The following is a 19,969-nucleotide window of genomic DNA, read 5'->3' as shown; positions in this document are numbered from 1 at the left end:
GTTTCAGGCTGCAGCCTCCAGAACTGAGACACTCCACTTCTGTGGTTCCGTTGCTCCTCGGCCGCCCTAGGAAACCACCTGGCAGCCCGAGGCTGGGAAGTGGCTGCAGCCCGGGGAAGGCCGGAAAGGGCAGCTGCAGCCCTGAGGGTCTCTTCCCCTCCGCGCCATGTGCCCCATCCCTCTCCATCACTGCCGAACATCATGCTCCGCGGTCCCTTCCCGCGCTCTCCTGCGCTCAGGGATGCAGGCCTGGGGCAGCCCCGCCCCCTCCACGACCAAGCGCTGTTATGATTGGCTTAAGCCTAGTAGGGCACGCCCACTCTCTTTTGCCGGTGATTGGCTTAGGGGTAGACATGTGACTCGGTTCTGACCAATGATACTCGAGGGTCTGGAAGCCTGCTGGGGCTTGTATGAAAGATTCTCCTCCCGGAGGAAGAAAGAAAGATGTCTAAGGACGGGGAGCTCTGTGTGTTGACTTGCTGCTTTGGATCCTTGCTCGTCGAGGACGCGGTGTTTGGAGTAGTGGCAGCTGGCTCCTGACGATGGAGGGAAAGCCAAGAGTAAGGAGTGTATTTAGCTGCTGGGGCAGAGTGAACCTGCTGTGACCCCCCTGGGCGAAGGCAGACAGCTGGGTGTTCAGTGCATCCAATTCTAGCTAAACGCCGTGCGCTGAGTCAAGTGCTCTGCCCATCCTGCGTCTCATCTGGAGTGAAAACAGACACTGCTTTTAGAGTTAACTTGTAGGTTTGAGGAAGAGAAGGACAAGAATCTGGAGAAAATGCACGCATCACTGGCTAGAAAGGAAGACAAGTAAATGCCTCCAGCAGTACCCCCCCAATTATTAGGATTTGAAGTGTCAGAACGAGTCCTAAACTGGTCAGGTTTTATAAGTGAAACAGTCGTACTGCGTTTTATTTTTATTTATTTTTTAAAAAAGATTTTATTGACTTATTTGACACAGAGAGAGAGACAGGGAGAGAGGGAACACAAGCAGGGGGAACGGGAGAAGCAGGCTCCCGGCTGAGCAGGGAGCCCGATGCGGGGCTCGATCCCAGGACCCTGGGATCATGACCTGAGCCAAAGGCAGACACTTAACGACTGTGCCACCTAGGCGCCCCTCTTACTGCGTTTTATTCACATGGTGCATGATTACTTCACGGGGCGTGGATGGGAACGGTCTATTGCCATTTGATAGAATGGCTTCAGAATGAGAAAAGAAAACCATTCAATCAGTCAGGATCAGCAGTGCACACCCTCCTGACTCCATCCGTTTTCCACAGGTTGATTTGCACCGCCTGAGAAGGGGCAAAATACCCATCTGTTCTATATACATAGGCACGGCCACTACTGCCTAAAATTAGGTAATTCAGAAGTTAATGCATGAACTCTCTAGTTTCATACCTTGACCCTGCTACTAGGAATGGAGTAATTCTGTCCCAGAAGGTCAGACGGAACAGAATGTGTACATAAACTAGACTACCTTTGACATCTGTAAGAAATTGTAGAGGGGCGCCTGGGTGGCTCAGTCGTTGGGCGTCTGCCTTCGGCTCAGGTCATGATCCCAGGGTCCTGGGATCGAGCCCCGCATCGGGCTCCCTGCTCTGCGGGAAGCCTGCTTCTCCCTCTGTCACTCCCCCTGCTTGTGTTTCCTCTCTCGCTGTGTCTCTCTCTTCAAATAAATAAATAAAATCTTAAAAAAAAAAAAAAGAAATTGTAGAGATGGCAATTGCAAAAAAATAAGAAAAGATTGTCCCTCTGTCAGCAAAACTTCCGTCTAGCTATGCTCTGCTGGAGTCTTCACTGGGTTCTGTCGAGCCAGTAGTGGGGCAGGACTGAGTGGGAAGTTACCTGTCTGCAGTCCACGCTCTGCCATGTGATCACTCCCATTGATCCTGAGACCTTTACCACCTCACTGGCCACCAATCAGAGCCAGTCCTGAGATGCTGGCAGGTCTATACTTCTCAACAGAAAGGACTGGGATTAACCCCTTCCTGCCTTTGCTGTCCTCATTCCACCACTGTTCTTCAGGATTTTTTCTGGATTCTCAGGATGTCTCTTTTCTTTTCTTTCTTTCTTTTTTTTAAAGATTTTATTTATTTGACAGAGAGCGACACAGCGAGAGAGGGAGCACAAGCAGGGGGAGCAGGGAGCCCGATGCAGGGCTCCATCCCAGGACCCTGAGATCCTGACCCCAGCCGAAGGCAGACGCTTAACGACTTAGCCAACCAGGTGCCCCTCTCAGGATGTCTCTTTTCTTAAAGGTAAGATCTTCTCCATCACATTCATTAAAGTCAAAGAAGGATTGGGTTACACGCCCTCTGGCTCTTCCTGCTTGAGAATCACCCCATTTCCTTGCCTGGTCCCTGGAAGCTGCTCGTACTAACGGTGTCATGTCCAAATGGTGCATTTTGTAGAATTATGGTAAGGTAGGCAATGAATCAAACTCCTGATCTTCTCTGTTTGGAATCTGAGGGGACTCAACCCATCTCTTCTTCTCCTCTACGACTCCACCATGGCCGTCTCCACACCAGCATGCTGAGACACGGTTCACACGCGCAGCCCCACCAGCCGCAGCAGCCCCGCAGGGGACCAGCTCAGGTCTCAGCCTCACTGTTGTGCTCATACCCAGAATGGCAGGAGCAGCTGTGGGTGCTCTCTGCTGGAAATCTGTCTAGTAATTTTGAGTTTCTGGTAATTTTTGAGTTTCCTTCTTCTTATTCATATTTTAAAGATTATTTATTTATTTATTTTATTTATCTATTTTTTAAAGATTTTATTTATTTATTTGAGAGAGAGAATGAGATAGAGAGCATGAGAGGGGGGAGGGCCAGAGAGAGAGGCAGACTCCCTGCTGAGCAGGGAGCCCGACGTGGGACTCGATCCCGGGACTCCAGGATCATGACCCGAGCCGAAGGCAGTCGCTTAACCAACTGAGCCACCCAGGCGCCCTAAAGATTATTTATAAATTTATTTGAGAGATGGGGAGGAGGGGCAGAGGGAGATGGAGAGAGAGAATCCCAAGCACCCGGTGGGAGGGCTCAATCCCATGACCCTGAGATCATGACCTGAGCCAAAATCAAGAGTCACACACTCAACCGACTGAGCCACCCAGGCGCCCCCAGGATGGAACTTTCTTTCTTTCTTTTTTTTTTTAAAGATTTTATTTATTCATTTATTTGGGAGAGTGAGAGAGAGAGAGCACATGAGAGGGGGGAAGGTCAGAGGGAGAAGCAGACTCCCCGCCGAGCAGGGAGCCCGATGCGGGACTCGATCCCGGGACTCCAGGATCATGACCTGAGCCGAAGGCAGTCGCCCAACCAACTGAGCCACCCAGGCGCCCCAGGAACTTTCTTAAAGACATACACAAGCACTGAGGAATCCACAGCGCTCCCACATTTGTTTTTTGTTTTTTTTTAAACAAACAAACAAACCCCTTAAATAGAGCTTCTGTCTTACTTGGAATTGTTCCAAATGCTTTACAAATATTAACCCACCAAAACTCCACAACAGTCCCACAAAGCTGTGCTGATGGTAACAAGGTGCTTCCATGACCATCATCATCATCATCACTGCCTTTTCTTCGCAGAAGTAGGTGCTATCTTACCATCACCTGTTTTATGGAGGAGGGAACTATTGCACAGATGGGCTAAATAATTTGTTCTAGGTCATACAGCTGGTAGGTGGCAAAGCCGGAATTTAAACCTATGCAGTTTGGTTACAGGGTCCGTGGTGCCTGTCAATATCCAGTGTACTAAAATACACTTACGTTCCACACAAAATATGTTTGCTGTTAAGGTTTTTGAAAGGAGGGGTGCCTGGGTGGCTCAGTTGTTAGGCGTCTGCCTTCGGCTCAGGTCATGATCCCGGGGTCCTGGGATGGAGCCCTGCATCGGGCTCCCTGCTCTGCAGGGAGCCTGCTTCTCCCTCTCCCACTGCCCCTGCTTTGTTCCCTCTCTCGCTGTGTCTCTCTCTGTCAAATAAATAAATAAAATCTTTAAAAAAAAAAAAAGATTTTTGAAAGGATTTTCTTTTTTTAGAATTGCCTGCAAGGAACTGATTGAATCCATGAATATTTAGGAAATTCTAGGAAGTGAGAAAAACTAACCCACAAATTGTTTTCCAGTGTCGTGAAATTTAACGAAGAAGTTGATTGACTTATATTATGTTTTGCACATATTTATTTAAATATTTATTAATTTAGGTGTTTACAGTTTTCTTTTTGTATTTTATTTTAATTTTTAAATGTTTTCCTTATTTGAGAGATGAGAGAGAGAGAGCACGAGTAGGGGGGAGGAGCAGAGAGAGAAGGAGACTCCCCGCTGAGCAGGGAGCCCGATGCGGGACTTGATCCCAGGACCCCAGGATCATGACCTGAGCCAAAGGCAGATGCTTCACCAACTGAGCCACCCAGGCACCCCTTCTTTTTGTATTTTAGACTCAAAAAACTTTTCTTGGGAGTGTAACCTATCTGTAAGCACTTGGAAAGCTTCTAGCCCTAAGCCCTGTGTACTCAGGAGATAAATCAGCTCTTCTCAAGGACAACAGGGAAATAAACCCAGAAACCACAGGCCACCTAAGAACAGCCAGGCTTTACATACCATGGAGCTCAGGCTCCGGTCTTACTCCACACTGCTGCTCACTGCTCTCAGCATTCGCTGGCCACTGTCCCCCAAACATCTGCACCTAAGCCCTCGGCACCAACTTCCCACCTCCCAGATCTCTGGATCCAGGAGGGGGTAGGCTCCTAACCCATAAATCAGGATGCCTCTGCTAGGCAGCTGGTTGACCAGATGCCCGAGGCCTTGCCTTCACCTCTGTTGGCCCATCCAGGTGTGACCTCCCTCCGGGCCAGTTCCCACCACCATCCTGTTCAAATAGACGGGGGCTGTTAGACTCACAGATGTGCTTTAAACTAGGATCCGTCCCACTGCGAGAGGTTCTGGTTGTAAATCAGGAAAGAGAGATAAGACCAGACTTGAGGCTCAGGAAGAAAATTGGGTAAAGCTGCTTGCCTGATGGGATAGAGGGAAGGGATCCTTAGGGAGAGAGACTGCTCAGGACTGAAAATGCTTTGAAAGTAGAGAGAGGCTGGAGAGGGCTTTGCAGAGGCGAGAGGACTCTGGAGTGTGGGTGGGGCAGAGATTGGGACCCAAAATCCGAGCTCTGTTGGAGGCCCAGACACGGAAGGGAAAGACCCATCCTGTGCACAGATAATTAGAGGTCGTGTGGCTTCAGGGCCTCTCGGGGTCCCAGACCCTCCCGGCAGCTTTGGGACTTGCCCACCCCCTCCTCCCAGTGTGCGCACGAGGAGCTCTTTCTGGGGGAAAGAAAACAGGCCCTCTCTGCTTACTTGTCCCCCCAGACTCCGCCTGACACATGACACACTCCAGGAAGTCTGAGTTACATCCCCGCGGGGGCGGGAAAACCTGTTTTCTGACTCCCTGTCTCCTCCCACCTTGGCTTTGGTCCCCCTTGACAGTGCTCATTTGGGAAGCAGATTCCGGGATCCCGGTAGCCCAAGGGCAGATCCAGGGGTTGTCAGCTGAGTCCCCTAAGAGGCTGAATCCTTTAAGTCAGAGGCGAGGTCCCAGGCTGGGGCTGGTAAATGCAGGGGTAGGTAGCTAAGAGGTTGGGTTACTGCAGAGGGGAAATGACAGGCCTCACCCCTGGCCCTTTCTGGTGCGACTCTCCCTCTCAAATCAAGCCAGGAGGTGCACAGGGAGCTGGAGAAGACATTGGACGGGGGGGTGGGGGGTGGCGGCGGGGAGATGCAGCAGTGGCTGCTTGCGGCCGGAAGAATGGGAGGAAACAGAATGGAGGGGAACCTACAGTTGTTCTGTGCTTTGTTGAGATAGGATTGACATGTCCCTCGTTCCTTTTTATGGGAGGAAGAATCCATCTACCTGTGGACGCTGAATGCCCCAGGTGCTCTATCTCCCGGTGTCCCTTCCAGCCAGGATGAGAGCCCGTGACCAGGGGTCAGGCGGTCAGGAGCAAGCATGGACCTTGGCCCTGAATCTGGAGCTCGTGGTGAGTGAGGCAGAGAACATTCTAGCAGCACAGCAGTTTCCAGACCCAGTGGTGGCAGAGAGCCAGAAGCAATGTCTAGCATCTGTTAGTGACAGCGGTGGCCTTGGAGACTCACTGAGGCCCGTGGCAGGCCCATGGCAGGTTGTTTACAGAACAACCAGTTCTGTAGCCTCTTGGGTAATTCTGAGACTACTTAGTATCCTGTAATCAATCATTTCTGTCCTTAAGTAAGTCACGGTTGGTGCTCACAGCCCGTAATTCAGAAGTTTGACACAGATGTTAGCCAAAGTCCCAGAAGCAGAAAATGCCAGATCAGACACATTTGGGTATTTAGACACACAGACCAGGCTCAAAGCCTTTAGCTGGGATCCTGTCCTTGGAAACTGGGCTGCCTGGAGAGATCCAGGAGCCAGAAGCTGCAGACCTTGGGAAGGGGTGTGGGGAGGTGGGGGTGGTGGCAGAGGGCCTGGAAGAGGCACAGGAGGCAAACTTGGTAGGGGGAGTAAGTGGGGAGTAGGGGTGGGGTGGGACTCCCAGGCCAGTGCAGCCTGGCCCACGTCCTGGCTCCAGCCTCAGCCCTGTGACCCTGTCACCAGGCTCCCCCAGCCGCAGACTCAGCAAATTCCTTACCTGATCCCAGTCTCTGCGCACCGCCCCCCCCACCGGCCCAGTTCAAGGAACCCGGCTGGTTCTCCATTCGTATGCAGACTTGTGCCCTTCACTCAGTGAGCCCCACTGTCCTGAGTGAGCGCCTTTCCCCGGATGCCTACCCACCCCCTTCCCAGAGCATCTCAGCAGCTGGGCTTCCCTGGCCCCGAACCACACATCCCAACCTTTGTGCCCTGTTTCTTTCCACTTTTCCAGGCCCTGGGTCTGGCCCTTGAGGTCTATGCTGACTTCCCAAAGCCTGGTCTCTGGGGTGAGCTGAAGAGGGAGGAGATTTTGGGGGTGAGGGGTAAGAGGCCCCTTTATTGGGCACATAGAAGCCCAAGGTCAGCTGGGCCAAACTCCGGAAAGCCTCCTCTTTCTGTGTGCCTCAAGGAGAGCCATGTTTCTTTGCCTCTCCCCATCTCTCCCACCTACCTTCTGCAGAGGGCCCCCCAGCCCTCAGCAGGTGGACCCTGGGAATGGCTGGGCCCAGCTCAGGACCTCCCCGCTGAGCCTCCTGCAGGTGTTCCCATGAGAAAATCCCAAAGCAGTTTTAGAGTTCACAGACACAGACACACTTGCAGACCTCATGGTCCCCAAAGCACATTATGTACCGACTTTGGCCCTCTCCAAAGACCTGACCTGGCCCAGCACCTGCTCCTGGGGCTTTCTCCCTGTGGGCAGGCACTACCGGTCTGGTCCACTGGAACCACTCCTTACGATCTCACCCCAACCCGTGGAGCACCAGGCCCTGGGTCTGCTCAGTCCACGAGTCTCTGGCTCAGTTCTGTCTGAGCCAGTTTTCCCCAGAGATCAGTCACGTAAGGTCCCACCTCCAGGGCTACGTGGGGACGAGGACAGAAGACCAAGATGGATGACGTCCCTGCAGGCTGAGAAGGCTCCGAGGGGGGTGAGGTGGGCAGAGGGGGCAGCCACTGCAGATCCACAGTGGGTGGGGGCGGGGCATGACTTCTGGCAGGGGGACTCCCCCCCCACACCACCACCAGTGGGGACCTGGGCAGAAAAACGGAAATAATTTATTTAGTTATTTAAAGAGTGGTTTTCCTACGCATTATGAAGTAGAGGGGCGCCTGGCTGGCTCAGTGGGAAGCACCTGCGACTCTTGATCTCGGGGTCGTGAGTTTGAGCCCCATGTTGGGTATAGAGATTACTTAAATAAATGAAACTTAAAATAAAAGATAATGAAGTAGGATGCAAACTTCCACATGAATTTTCTTTCTCTCTTTTTTAAAAAAGATTTTATTTATTTATTTGACAGAGCGAGAGAGCACAAGCAGGGGGAACAATAGAGGGAGAAGCAGGCTCCCCGCTGAGCAAGGAGCCCGATGTGGGGCTCGATCCCAGGACCCTGGGATCATGACCTGAGCCGAAGCAGACGCTTAACCATCTGAGCCACCCAGGCGCCCCTCCATATGAATTTTCAATGTACAATAAGATGTTTCAAAGAAATTTCTCACATCAAGAAAAGGTGTCTAACCCCAGACTCTCCTGCCCCCCTCCAACTGGTGTGAGTCCTCATTGTCTGTTTAGCGCCGAATATTACTGAATACTAGTGAATGCTACATCAGTGGAAATTTTTGAGAAGCATCAGTCTCCGGGGAAACATCTAAATTCCTTAGCCTGGCCTTCAAGACCTCTGCCCTACGCAATCCTATACGCTCTCTCATCTCCATAGAGCCCGCTATTTGCAGCTCCCCAAACAATAAAGAATATGCCAAGCTGGTTCGTGCCTTTGTGATTTTCCACAAGCTTCTCCCTTTGCCTGGAATGCCCCTGCCCACGCAACCATCTGGCAAACTCCTACTCATCCTTCAAGACCCCGTGTAAAGGGCTCCTCTCCTGTGAAGCCTTCCCAGCAGTCCCGAGAGCAGAATGAGTCAGCTCCTCCCATGTAGCACCCTGTGGTGTCTGTGTCCCTCTCCCTGTCTTGGGCTCTCTGCATTTCACCTTTTCCCTAATTTGAACATGGGGGCTCGGAGGGGAGAGACTGGATCCTTCATAGTTGTATCCCCAGCACTAAGCATATAATCTGGCATGGTTAGGTGTCTATAAATATTTTGTACGAAGGAGTGAGTGAACAAAACTTAATTTGACTCCTTTCTTTTTTGTTTTTAGAGTCGAGATGGGGAGAAAGCATTTTCTCACAAACTTTGGAAAATGCTAAGAAAACCACTCACCGTAAAGAAAAAAAAATTCACGTCACCTCTTTTTGTCGCCAGTCACATCTCCTAAGCCGTGTAGTTCTGCCGAGAACTCACCAGACCCATGTGGTTCTTTGCCATCGAGGCAGTAATGGAAGTGGCCAGGTGGGGAGAGGGCGGCGGCACTGGAGGGTCCAGCCAGGGTCCTCCAACAATTGCAGCAAAGGGGCCGAGGCACTGCGCTCGGTGCCATACTCACGCGTGTATGTGACACACACAGTGACTCACTGCATCCCCATACCAACCCTACCAGGTGGCTACTATTATGAGCCCCATTGTAGAGATGAGGAAGCTGAGGCGCGTAACTTGCTTACAGCCCTACGGTGGATAAGTGGCAGAGCTGGGAGTCAAACCCAGAGAGTCCAGCTTGGGCATCCATTCTCCTAGCCTCAATGCTGTGTTAGCTCCATGAGCAAAAGATGCATAGTGATGGTTGTTTTGGCTAAGAATATACGGAACATGATGTAGAAGAGGACCGTGCCCTTTGATGACCAATCACCCTGGTCCCAGAGCCTGGGACGGAAGACTCTGGGTTCCTAAGTATCCTGTAAAGGTGCTCAGCATTGCTTTGTCCAATTCCCAGACCCAAGGGGCCCAGTCTCCTCTTTGGCTGCATGAGGCATGTTAACTCCACGGTGGAGAGGGTGTGATTTGTTTCAGGTTGGGGAGGGGGGCAGGGCTCTGCTTGCCTCAGAGTCCTCAGCAGCCAATTCCGGAAGTAGGCTTCCTGTTCCACCCCCAGTGGCTGAGGGTCTGCCAGGCTTCATCTGCCAGGTGTCTCCCACAGCAGCAAACCAGGCTGGGGAAACCAGTGAGACCACTTTACTAGGGCGTCCGTGGCAGGACCGTCCACCTTCAAGGACGCCTGTTCCCCATCCAGGACATTTCAAGGAGAGGGGATGGCAGATGCACAAATTCAGGAGTGAGAAAAGCTAGGCATGTCCTTGGAGCAGGTGAGGCGATTTGGCTGACGCCCACGGAAGGGCGCCGGACGGAGGGGAGGGTGATGGAATGGGGAGGGAGGGTTCCTTCGGTGGTGAAAAGCCTGATATCCAAAGTAGAGCAATGGGGTTGTTTTCCTCCGATTTGCAGATATTTTCTCAACAACTAGGAAACACTGCCACCGTGTGGCTCTGGATTGATACCGGCTCCAAGCTGTACCGGGCCAAATTTTCTGATACTGTGTAATCATTAAACCAAAGAACACATCTCTTGATTCGAATAGCTCAAGTGAAGCAACCTAACCCTAATGTGGAAAGGATCTTTTTAAGTCAAATTTTCCAAGAAATCAGTGCCTGGGTTCAATTCTCGGATTTCTTATCTTGTTTTAAAACTCCGGATCTAAATCTTCAGCGATTCTGATCCCAGGGATCCTTCCTGGCCAGTGAGGATCAAACTGTACCCTGGCCAGTCCCCCCACTGGGGCATAGTCTATTTCAGTCCTAGGTCTGTTCTCCCTGTACCTTCTGCAGCTGGACAGATCCAAATTCAAACATTTCCACCATCTTTAAGGTGGGTGCTTTGGGGACAAAGCACCTAACCTCTCTACTCTCCAGTGACTTCATCTGTAAAATGGGCATGACACCTTCCTCGGCGGTTTCTTGGTGGGCAGGTGGCGTGGGTCGCGTGCCTGGCACATCACAGCTCCTCATAATGAGGGAGTCCTCTTCCTCCCGCTCCGCCCTTGAGGGCCGGCTATTGTTGAGCAAGGAACAAGCATTCAATGGAGGTCAGTGATTTGATATACGAGAATTGCCTGGTCCCCCAGCAAAGTTCCCAGAGAACAAAAGTACTCATCGCGGCAGGCCTTGGGGGATCACTCCTGTTTCCAAGTGTTGCCTACGGGCCCTGCGTTTGCTGGGGATCGCAATCCACGCGTCTCCTCCGCGAGGGGCGGGCGGCAGGTGCGTGGGCCTGAGCCGGGCGGGGCCGCCTTCATTCTCCCCGCTCGCTCCGCGGGGGGTGGGGTGTGTGTGTGGATAATTCAATCCCCGTGGGACTCAGCGTCTGGCCTCACCCGCCGCTCGGCCGATTGGCTGACGGTGTCAGCTCCCCCCGCCCTCCGCACCTCCGCGTCCCAGGTGGCTCAGGCCCCCGGTGGTGCTCTCTGTTTACCTAGAGAGCCGGTCCAGGTGGGGCTCCAACTCGGCGCTCGCTCCCCTCTGGGGCCCCGCCCGCGCAGGAAGCGGGGAGAACACCTGGCCGAGCTGCTCCTCGCCCTTCCCCTCCCCCCACCGCCCAGAGAGGTCGGGTAAGGGGGAAGGGGTGCGTGTGGGAGGGGGAGTCCCAGGCCCGGGGGATCCGCTGTCACCCGGTCCCGGGAGCTCGCGCGGGCCCTGGGGATGTATCCCCAGGCCTAGCTCCCACTCCCTCCGCCCCGCCCTGCCGTGCTCCGGGTGACGTGCCCACCCTGGGCCAGCAGCCAGAACCTGGATCTCAGGGATGCCCAGGACCCTCGAGGAGGCACGGACGTGGTGTGTTCCCCCTTCCCCAGACGGCGATGACCCCCAAGCCTCCCGGACCGGACGGGGGCTGGGGCTGGGTGGTGGCGGCCGCAGCCTTCGCGGTGAACGGGCTCTCCTACGGGCTGTTACGCTCCCTGGGCCTTGCCCTGCCTGACCTCGCGGAGCACTTTGACCGAAGCACTCAGGACACTGCGTGGGTCAGCGCCCTGGCCCTGGCGGTGCAGCAGGCAGCCAGTGAGGGGGGGACCCCAAGGTGGGAGGCGGGAACCGGGGTGGATTGGCGGAGTGTGTGTGTAGTGATGGAAGACCCACCTGATGACCAGACAACCGGGAAAAGAGCGCCCGGTGGGACCGAGTCCTAGAAAAGAGGGGGTCTTGAGGGCAAGGGGAGGAGCTATTAGGCTGGGGGAGAAGTTTTAGGCCTGGCAAGCCGCCAACGAGAAGTGTTGGATCAGGTTTGGGGGTGCAGAGGCGTGTCTTCCGTTGACTCCGCCCCCTTCCAGGCCCAGTGGGCAGCGCCCTGAGCACCCGCTGGGGGGCGCGCCCGGTGGTGATGGTTGGGGGCGTCCTCACCTCGCTGGGCTTCGTCTTCTCGGCATTCGCCCGCAGTCTGCTGCACCTCTACCTTGGCCTGGGCGTCCTTGCTGGTGAGGGGAGAGGGATACCCGGGTCCTTAAGGGGTGATGTTGGCGAGGGGCGCTTCTTGGGGGCTGGAGGCCCAAGGGGCGGGGCCTCCTGCGAGGAGCAGGGCTGGGATCGCTGGGGCGGGCATCCCAGGGCCCTGTCCTCACCCGGTCCTGTCCGTCCGCAGGCTCTGGCTGGGCCCTGGTGTTCGCCCCGGCCCTCGGGACCCTGTGCCGTTACTTCTCCCGCCGTCGAGTCTTGGCCGTGGGGCTGGCCCTCACGGGCAACGGGGCCTCCTCGCTGCTCCTGGCGCCCACGCTGCAGCTCCTCCTTGATACTTTCGGCTGGCGGGGCGCCCTGCTCCTCCTCGGCGCCATTACCCTCCACCTCGCCCCCTGTGGCGCCCTGCTGCGACCCCTGGTGCTCCCTGGCGACCCCCCGGCCCCACCCCGCGGGCCCTTAGCTGCCCTCGGCCTGGATCTCTTCGCGCGCCGGGCCTTCTCAGTTTTTGCTCTGGGCACAGCCCTGGTGGGGGGCGGGTACTTCGTGCCCTACGTGCACTTGGCCCCTCACGCTTTAGACGGGGGCCTGGGCGGCTATGGGGCCGCGCTGGTGGTGACGGCGGCTGCGCTGGGGGACGCGGGCGCGCGGCTGCTCAGCGGCTGGCTGGCGGACCGGGGCTGGGTGCCCCTCTCGCGGCTGCTGGCGGTGTTCGGGGCTCTGACCGGCCTGGGGCTGCTGGCCGTGGGACTGGTGCCCTTGGTGGGGAGCCGGGAGGGCTGCGGGGGGCCCCTGCTGGCGGCGGCTGGGGTCTACGGGCTCAGCGCCGGAAGTTACGCGCCCTTGGTCTTCGGTGTGCTCCCGGGGCTAGTGGGCGTCGGAGGTGTCGTCCAGGCCACGGGGCTGGTGATGATGCTGATGAGCCTTGGGGGGCTTCTGGGCCCTCCCCTCTCAGGTAAGGCCCTGAGCGAACACATCCGCACGCAACCATCCTCTACCCCTGGATCCCAGGCCCCTAAATGCCTTTCCCCTTCCTCACAGGCTTCCTAAGGGACGAGACGGGAGATTTCACGGCCTCCTTCCTCACCTGCGGCTCTTTCATCCTCTCTGGCAGCTTCATCTACATGGGGCTGCCAGGGGCGCTGCCCTCCTGCCGTCCAGCCTCCCGGCCGGCCACCCCTCCCCCCGAGAGGGGGGAGCTGCTCCCCGCTCCTCAAGTTGCCCTGCTTTCCCCTGGAGGCCCTCAATCCACTCTGGACACTGCTTGTTGACCATTAGTTTGAGCCACTCCCCCAGTAAAGAATTTCTATCCAGTTTCCTGCAAGCTCCAACTGTTAGCCTATCTAGGAGGCTGAAAACATTCTTTCTCCGTAAGATATTCAAGGGGGCGCCTGGGTGGCTCAATCTAGTTAAGCCTCTGACTCTTGATGTTGGCTCAGGTCAGGATCTCGGGGTCCCGCTGGGCATGGAGCCTGGTTAAGATTCTCGTGCTCTCTCGCTCTCTCTCTCTCCCTCTGCCTCTCTTCCACCGTCACTCTTCTTTTCTCTCTCTCAAAAAACAATAAAAACAAAACAGGTAAACTCTGAGAAGTTGCCTACCTGTCAGCTTCAGTGTGTTGGGGGTGGGGGCTCAGGAGGGGGCCATCTGCCCCACCTAGACCCCCCCCAGCTAACTCTTCCCTGCATTTCAGGCTCCTTCCACTGGCCTGAGGGAAATGCTGGACCAGACTTCAGCTCTCATAGCTTTAGCTCCCCCTCCCAATCACCCCCACCCCGTGTCCCCATTACTGTCTTCTAAGTCACAGGGGATAGTGGGCCAGACGGAGGGACTGTGGTCCAGACAGCAGAGTCCATGGTCAAAGTGGGTACCTCCCCTCCACTTCCCAGCCGCGAGACCATTCGGCCAACCCAAGCTTATGGGCCCCAGCTCTTTCTGAGATCCTGACGATTATCCAGTTTCCTTATTCAGTTTTATCTCAAAAGGGCATCCCCCTTTCCCCAACATCTGCCTGCAGAGAAGGAAGTTGGTAGGCAATAGTAGAGATCACATGTAAAACACATTAAGTCTCTTGGCCTTTGGTTTTCACAGCTGACTCACAGCTCAGGGGAGCAGACTGAGCTCCTGGATCCTTTGGAAAAGGTTATGGGAGCAAAGAAGGGATAAGAGTCCTCAACAAAATACTAGGGGTTGGCGCATGCAGCGCAGGACCCGCCCCCCCCCCCAGGCCTGCCCTGCGGGGAGGCAGTTCAAGATGCTTAAGGCACTGTGGTTCTGTGGGCACCAGGATGGGCCAGGAGGAGAAGATCTGGAGCTGCCAAGCTCTAGCTCTCTGGGCCTGACAGCCCCTTTTTGCAGTTCAGTCCTCTCCCAGCCCTTCCTTGGTCAGAGAGACTTTGGTATCCACTGCCTCTGTGACAAGGTCCCGGGGCTTGGAGGTGGAGGCCGAGGAGCAGAAGCGAGGCAGAGTGATGAGGATGGCACTCCCTGCAAGAAGGAAGGCCCCGGCCACTACAAAAGAAACTGTGTAGTTTCCTGTCACATCCCGGAGGTAGCCTAGGTCCAAGAGAGAAGAAGAACACATGTGGGTGACCCAGTTCCTGAGCGCGATGAAGGGAAGAACATAATCCTTAGCGCATCATCTCGGAAGAGTTCGAACTCACTGGGCAGGACTGGATAAGCTCGAGAATTCTGGCATCCCCAAGGTTTCTACAGGTAATTTCCAGAGGGTAATTTCAACCGTGGCCCTCTGTCTACACTTTCAGTTAATAGTTAAAAGGAGAAAGTTACGGGTCTGAAGGTTTTGGCCTCTGGGCCGTGGAGAACTTTGACCCAACAGCTCAGACACCTGGGCTGGGGCCCAGTAGGCCAAAGCAAAGGCCAGACACCTGCAGGCTACATCTGGCCAAGTCCAGCCAGGTCCTCTGCACACCCAACCTGTAGATACCCTGCTAAGGGGCCCTCATAACTCCTCAGAGTCTTTCCACAGCCCCCATTTCCTTGCCCCATGGACCCACTTCGGGGCCGCTATGTTTGGCCAGGCAGGCTGTGTTCTGTGCCATTCCAGAGGGCAGTATTCACGTACACTATAACGTAATTATTCGTCCCCTCCCCAAATTGCATGACATGGCAGCCGTGACCACCCCCCCCGGAAACCCAATCGCCCTTACCTGACAGAGGAGCCCCCAGCAGCCCCCCGATGCTCTCGACCATCTGTACTAGGCCCAGGCCACAGTATATCCTTCCAGTCCCCACCAGTTCAGGCAACACGGAGAAGGCCACCGGGGTCAGGGCCCCTGATGTGAAGCCATAGGCCACGGCCAGAGCCATCAGGACCGTGGGAGTGCGAGCCACGGGGAACAGGGCCAGTGACACCCCAGTCAGGGTAGTCCAGAGCATCAGGAGTCGTGCCACAGGTCCTGGGACGGCATCTCCTAGCCACCCAGAAGCCACACGTCCCACGAGGTCAGAAATGGCCGCGACCGAGAGTAGGAAGGCAGCAGACAGTGGGTCCCAATCCAGGTCCTGGAGGTGCGCCATCAGGTGCACGTAGGGAATGAAGTAGCCAGTGTTGATCAGCGTGAGGGCAGCAGTGTAACGGAGGAAGGGGCCGTGATGTAGGAGGGAGGTGAGCTGGGTCCCAGGGCCGCCCATGACAGGGTCCTCCCTCAGGGACAGTGGGCGGAGGAGAGCGCCGCAGGCTACCAGGTGGAGGGAGAGGGCAGACACCAGCAGCAGGGCCCCCCGCCAGGCATAGTGGCTGACCAGCCACTGGAAAAGTGGGGCAAAGGCAAAGGAAGAGAGGCCCACGCCGGTCAGTGCCAGCCCTGTGGCCAGGGATCGCCGTCGAGAGAAGTAACGGGACAGGCAAGCCATGGTCGGAGTGAAGGTCAAGGCCCAGCCAGAGCCTGTCAGAAAGGAAGAAATAGGGGTTGGGGGCCTCTTAGGGCACCCAGGGCACCTGGTAATCCCACCACAGCCCAGCCATAGAACACAGCACAGGCCTGGTTTCGAGCTGTACGACCCTGTGTATTTTATTTCCTCTCCCAGCCTCGGTCTCCTCATCTGCAAGACGGGGGTAATAGACCTGATGGGACCGCAGAGACTTAGACATACTGTGTGCACAGTAACTAGATCCGAACTTTGGAAGTTAGGCCCGGGCTGTGCCCCCTCTGGCCCTGCGATCTCTTGTCTGCCAAGTTACATAAGCTCCGAGAGCCTTTCTTCTTTGTCTGTCTGTAAACCGGATGGTGGTATCTATTTAGAAGCCGCGGTGCCTGGCACAACTTCATGGTGATTCTTGCTTCGACACTCCGGCCCCACCAGCCCTGGGCTTGCACATTCTGGCCTCGACATCTTTGGATTTCTCAATATCCCTGCACCACGTTGATCACTTTAGTCATCGCTCTTAAGACTTCCTTCCCTCCTGGGCACAGGTGCTAGCCAAAACTTTCCGTCGTCTCCTCCTTAAGCCTCTCGGAAGGGGCAGGAAGAAGGTGAAAGTCTCCTGCCCTTGTCCAGGGCCTCACCTGAGAGCAGCCCAATACTGAGGTACAGGTGGGTCAAGGAGGTAGCAAGGGAGGCGAGCAGCATCCCCGACGCAGCCAAGATGCCCCCGGCCATCACCACGGGCCTGGGCCCGTACTTCGTGCTCAGGGCGCTGCCCACGGGACCTGAGAAAGAGGAAGGCAGTCATGCGAGAGACTCTCCGGCGCCCTTGGCCAGTATCCTCCCCAGCCCCGCCCTTTCCTCCCCAGCGTCCCCGCATCCCCCTTCCCTTCCGAGGGAGGGTGGCGGGCCGCCGGACCCAGGCGCGGCACTCACTCCCGAACTGCTGCACCGCGATCCCTATGGAGGCGATCCAGGAGACCCGCGCCGCCTGCTCTTCAAACGCCGCCACCAGTTCCACGAAGAAGACGCCGAAGGAGCGGAGCACCCCGAACACCAGCGCCGACTGGAAGAACGCGGAGAGCACCACCATCCACCCCCAGCCCCCGTCGGGGGGCTCGGCCCTGTGCGCCATCCGCAGGGCTGCCGCCACTCGGCGCAGCCCTGGCGGGAGCAGGGCGCGGGACCCTCCGCCTCTGCCCACCGAGCCGCCCCGCCGCGCGGCGGAGGGCAGGCTGCTGCTGCAGGGGAAGGCACCGACGAGGCCGGGACGCTGCGTGGGGCGCCTGCGCCTGTCCCCCGCCGGCGACCTAGGTGGGGAGAGCGGGCGGCCTCCGAGCCAGCGGTTCCCGGGGGCGTGGCTCCGCGGGCAGCGCGCAGCGGGTCGAGGCCGGGGCCGGACGAGGCAGGGCGGGGCCCCGACGTTCAGCCTGGAGCCGGGAGGCGGCCCTGGCTTTGGGCCCCCGCCCTGCGGCGCGCCAGTGTCCGTGTGGGTTATCCGTCTTATCGCGGCCAGTGTCAGCTACCTGCCCATCCTGGCCGTCATCCCTGTCCACGGCTCGCGGGTGGGGAAGCTGGACTCCTGAGCCGGGGGTGGAGCCAGAGGGGCAGGGCGGGGCTTAGAGAGCTCGGTTCTGGACCGGGACCGTGAGTGGGGCGCATGCGTCAGGAGGGGACCGCGGGAGGCCGACTCGATGGGCCCCACGTGACGTAGGGACCTACCCGGAGGCTGTTGCGGCTCCCCTCCACCTAACCGGCCAGTCCGTCCAGATTCCCGCACCAAGACCCTCACGTAGCGAGTTCCCGGGGGTGGGGGGTGGGTAAACCGGTTCGGGAGAGGAAGACACCCGCTTGCTGAATGAGGGGCCCAGTGGCAAGGTCAGGTCGTGGTGAGCGTAGGGGTTCTGCGCTGAGACTCAAAGGGAAATACCTGCCCTAGCGCCTGAGTACCCTGGAATCCAGATGCCTGGATCCCCGAGGGGCTCAGGGGCCGAGGAGGAGACCGGGGGAACGGACTGTGGGACTGCTGGCGTTCGTGTCTGCAGTGGCGACTCAGTTCCTGTCGCTTCTGTCCTCACTAACAGGAAATCTACAAGTCACAGAGACCAAAAATAACTCGGGAGAGGAAGGGCGGCCGTGAGTGCACTCAGGGCCTCCCCAGCACCATCTACCCCCCTTCCTCAGTGGGGCTGAAACCTTTTCCTCCACCCTCTGGTTTTACTATTTCCTAATAGCAGGTTTTGATCTCCTGATGGGGTTGACGAAAGAGACGAGCTCTTATCACCCAGCAGTCAGCCCCTCCGATCCAACCAGTATCCAGTCTCTCCACCCTATATAACACTAATGGCTTGGCTTTCTGTTTCTTCATTATAATTCCTGCTCCCCAGGACCCTGACCTTGCAACTCGGGCTCAAGGGCTCATACCCAGACAAGTGACAAGTGGGGGGTGGGGCAGGGAGGGAGCTGTTTTTTGTTTGTTTGTTTGTTTGTTTAGAGAGAGAGTGCACCTGTGAGCGCCAGGTCGGTGGGGGGGGGGGGGGTTGGGTGCAGAGAGAGTCTTAAGCAGGCTCCTTGCTGAGTGTGGAGTCTGACATGGGTCTTGATCTCAAGACCCTGAGATCATGACCTGAGCTGAAATGAAGAGTCCAAGGCTTAACCAGCTGACCCACCCAGGCACCCCGGGGCTGTGTAATTTTAAAAAGCATATTGAGCCCTATAATTTTATATGTGGGAAATAAAAATAATCATACCCCCAAACTTTGTTAAGTGGAATCAAAACTTTGGCTGACAGGAAATATTCCAGGACGTGGCAATTGATGTGGTTGTATATAGGATCACTAAGTACATGGAGTACATAGGATCACTAAGACGTTGAACCTCTCAGTTGGTTTTCCTAACTGTGAATTAGGGATAATAATACCTACTTTGGAGGGTTGTCAGGGGAGTCGAATTAGAAACGTTGTGCACAAGAATGCTCAGTTTAAGGGTGCCAGGGTGGCTCAGTCGTTAAGTGTCTGCCTTCGGCTCAGGTCGTGATCCCAGGGTCCTGATGTCGAGCCCCGCATCGGGCTCCCTGCTCCGCGGGAAGCCTGCTTCTCCCTCTCCCACTCCCCCTGCTTGTGTTCCCTCTCTTACTGTGTCTCTCTCTGTCAAATAAACAAATAAAATATTAAAAAAAAAAAAAAAAGCTTAGTTTAGGACCTGACAGGTACCCAGGGATAAGTAATATTAGCTGGTCTCATTTTTTTTTTTTAAGATTTTATTTATTTATCTGAGAGAGAGAATGGGAGACAGAGAGCATGAGAGGGGGAGGGTCAGAGGGAGAAGCAGATTCCCCGCTGAACAGGGAGCCCGACGCGGGACTCGATCCCGGGACTCCAGGATCATGACCTGAGCCGAAGGCAGTCGCTTAACCGACTGAGCCACCCAGGCGCCCCGCTGGTCTCATTTTCGACAGGGCATAAGCTGTAGTGGTGGGAGGGGGAGGGAGGTTTTAGTTTAAGTTCTTTGCTTCATGTTTTACTTAGAAATATTTCTAATCTAGGTCATAAGTTTTAAGATGGAGAAACACAACCACAAACTGAAAATGTAGGCAGGAACTGCAGGCCACTTTAATTGCCTTTCGCAGATGAGGAATTAGGGATTGGAATACCTCCAAAAGGGAGGTAACTGAACAGAATTGTGACCCTCTGCCCACAGCAGAACAGAGCTGCACACCCAGGACACACACGGGACAGGGAAAGGGTGGGAGAGAAGCAGGCCCTGGGCACTGGATAGATTCCAAGGCACCATTGCTGGGGGAGGGCTGGAGCTGGCCTGTTGGCTCTAACCACATGCTTCACCTTCTCACGGCCATATGCACACTCTACTGTCCTCAGGGGACCCAAGTCCTATCCATTTTCCTTGGTGGTGGTCGGGGGTGTCCCAAGCATTAAGATCCCCAGCACAGATGCATCCCCCAGCCTCTTGGTATTATTAGTGGCCTCCTGGTTGCTCCCTGCTGCCTCCACTCCTCGGGCAGGAAGTGACTTCAGAGCAGCAGGATGCAGGTGGCTCCGGACAAACTTCGTGAGGTCACGGGTTCCTACACAATG

The 19,969-nt window shown here is 55.9% G+C and overlaps 2 protein-coding genes across 3 annotated transcripts; one reads left to right on the top strand and one right to left on the bottom strand.

Moving 5' to 3' along the window:
- The first annotated feature begins 11,037 nt into the window (after positions 1–11,037).
- On the top strand, positions 11,038–13,277 carry SLC16A11 (solute carrier family 16 member 11). Of its 2 annotated transcripts, XM_044921690.1 has the most exons (5): positions 11,038–11,151; positions 11,395–11,599; positions 11,869–12,012; positions 12,177–12,944; positions 13,031–13,277. In XM_044921690.1, exons 2-5 carry the CDS (start codon positions 11,401–11,403, stop codon positions 13,258–13,260), a joined length of 1,341 nt encoding a protein of 446 aa, XP_044777625.1. In that variant the 5' UTR covers positions 11,038–11,151; positions 11,395–11,400; the 3' UTR covers positions 13,261–13,277. The 2 variants fall into 2 exon arrangements, with proteins under 2 accessions (XP_044777625.1, XP_021550217.2); XM_021694542.2 differs by lacking the exon at positions 11,038–11,151 and having other exon boundaries at positions 11,200–11,599.
- Positions 13,278–13,948: 671 nt separating this feature from the next.
- Positions 13,949–17,456, bottom strand: LOC110584588 (monocarboxylate transporter 13). Its single transcript, XM_021694691.2, has 4 exons — positions 16,812–17,456; positions 16,517–16,660; positions 15,158–15,895; positions 13,949–14,543 (listed from the first exon to the last, which is right to left on the bottom strand). Exons 1-4 carry the CDS (start codon positions 17,008–17,010, stop codon positions 14,347–14,349), a joined length of 1,278 nt encoding a protein of 425 aa, XP_021550366.1. The 5' UTR covers positions 17,011–17,456; the 3' UTR covers positions 13,949–14,346.
- Positions 17,457–19,969: the final 2,513 nt, after the last annotated feature.

The sequence above is a fragment of the Neomonachus schauinslandi genome, chromosome 15 (genome assembly GCF_002201575.2).
Source record: "Neomonachus schauinslandi chromosome 15, ASM220157v2, whole genome shotgun sequence".
Classification (NCBI taxonomy): domain Eukaryota; kingdom Metazoa; phylum Chordata; class Mammalia; order Carnivora; family Phocidae; genus Neomonachus; species Neomonachus schauinslandi.
Note: the sequence above shows the minus strand (reverse complement) of the source record. Positions and strands in the feature narration are given on the sequence as shown.

Excerpts from the sequence above, each read along its gene's own strand:
- LOC110584588 (XM_021694691.2), bottom strand. The coding sequence starts at position 17,010 with ATGGCGCACAGGGCCGAGCCCCCCGACGGGGGCTGGGGGTGGATGGTG. Across the intron at positions 16,661-16,811 it reads CGCGGTGCAGCAGTTCGGGA|GTCCCGTGGGCAGCGCCCTG; the intron begins GTGAGTGCCGCG and ends CCTCTTTCTCAG. Across the intron at positions 14,544-15,157 it reads GCTGGGGGCTCCTCTGTCAG|GCTACCTCCGGGATGTGACA; the intron begins GTAAGGGCGATT and ends TCTTGGACCTAG.
- SLC16A11 (XM_044921690.1), top strand. The coding sequence starts at position 11,401 with ATGACCCCCAAGCCTCCCGGACCGGACGGGGGCTGGGGCTGGGTGGTG. Across the intron at positions 11,600-11,868 it reads GGCGGTGCAGCAGGCAGCCA|GCCCAGTGGGCAGCGCCCTG; the intron begins GTGAGGGGGGGA and ends GCCCCCTTCCAG. Across the intron at positions 12,945-13,030 it reads TCTGGGCCCTCCCCTCTCAG|GCTTCCTAAGGGACGAGACG; the intron begins GTAAGGCCCTGA and ends CCTTCCTCACAG.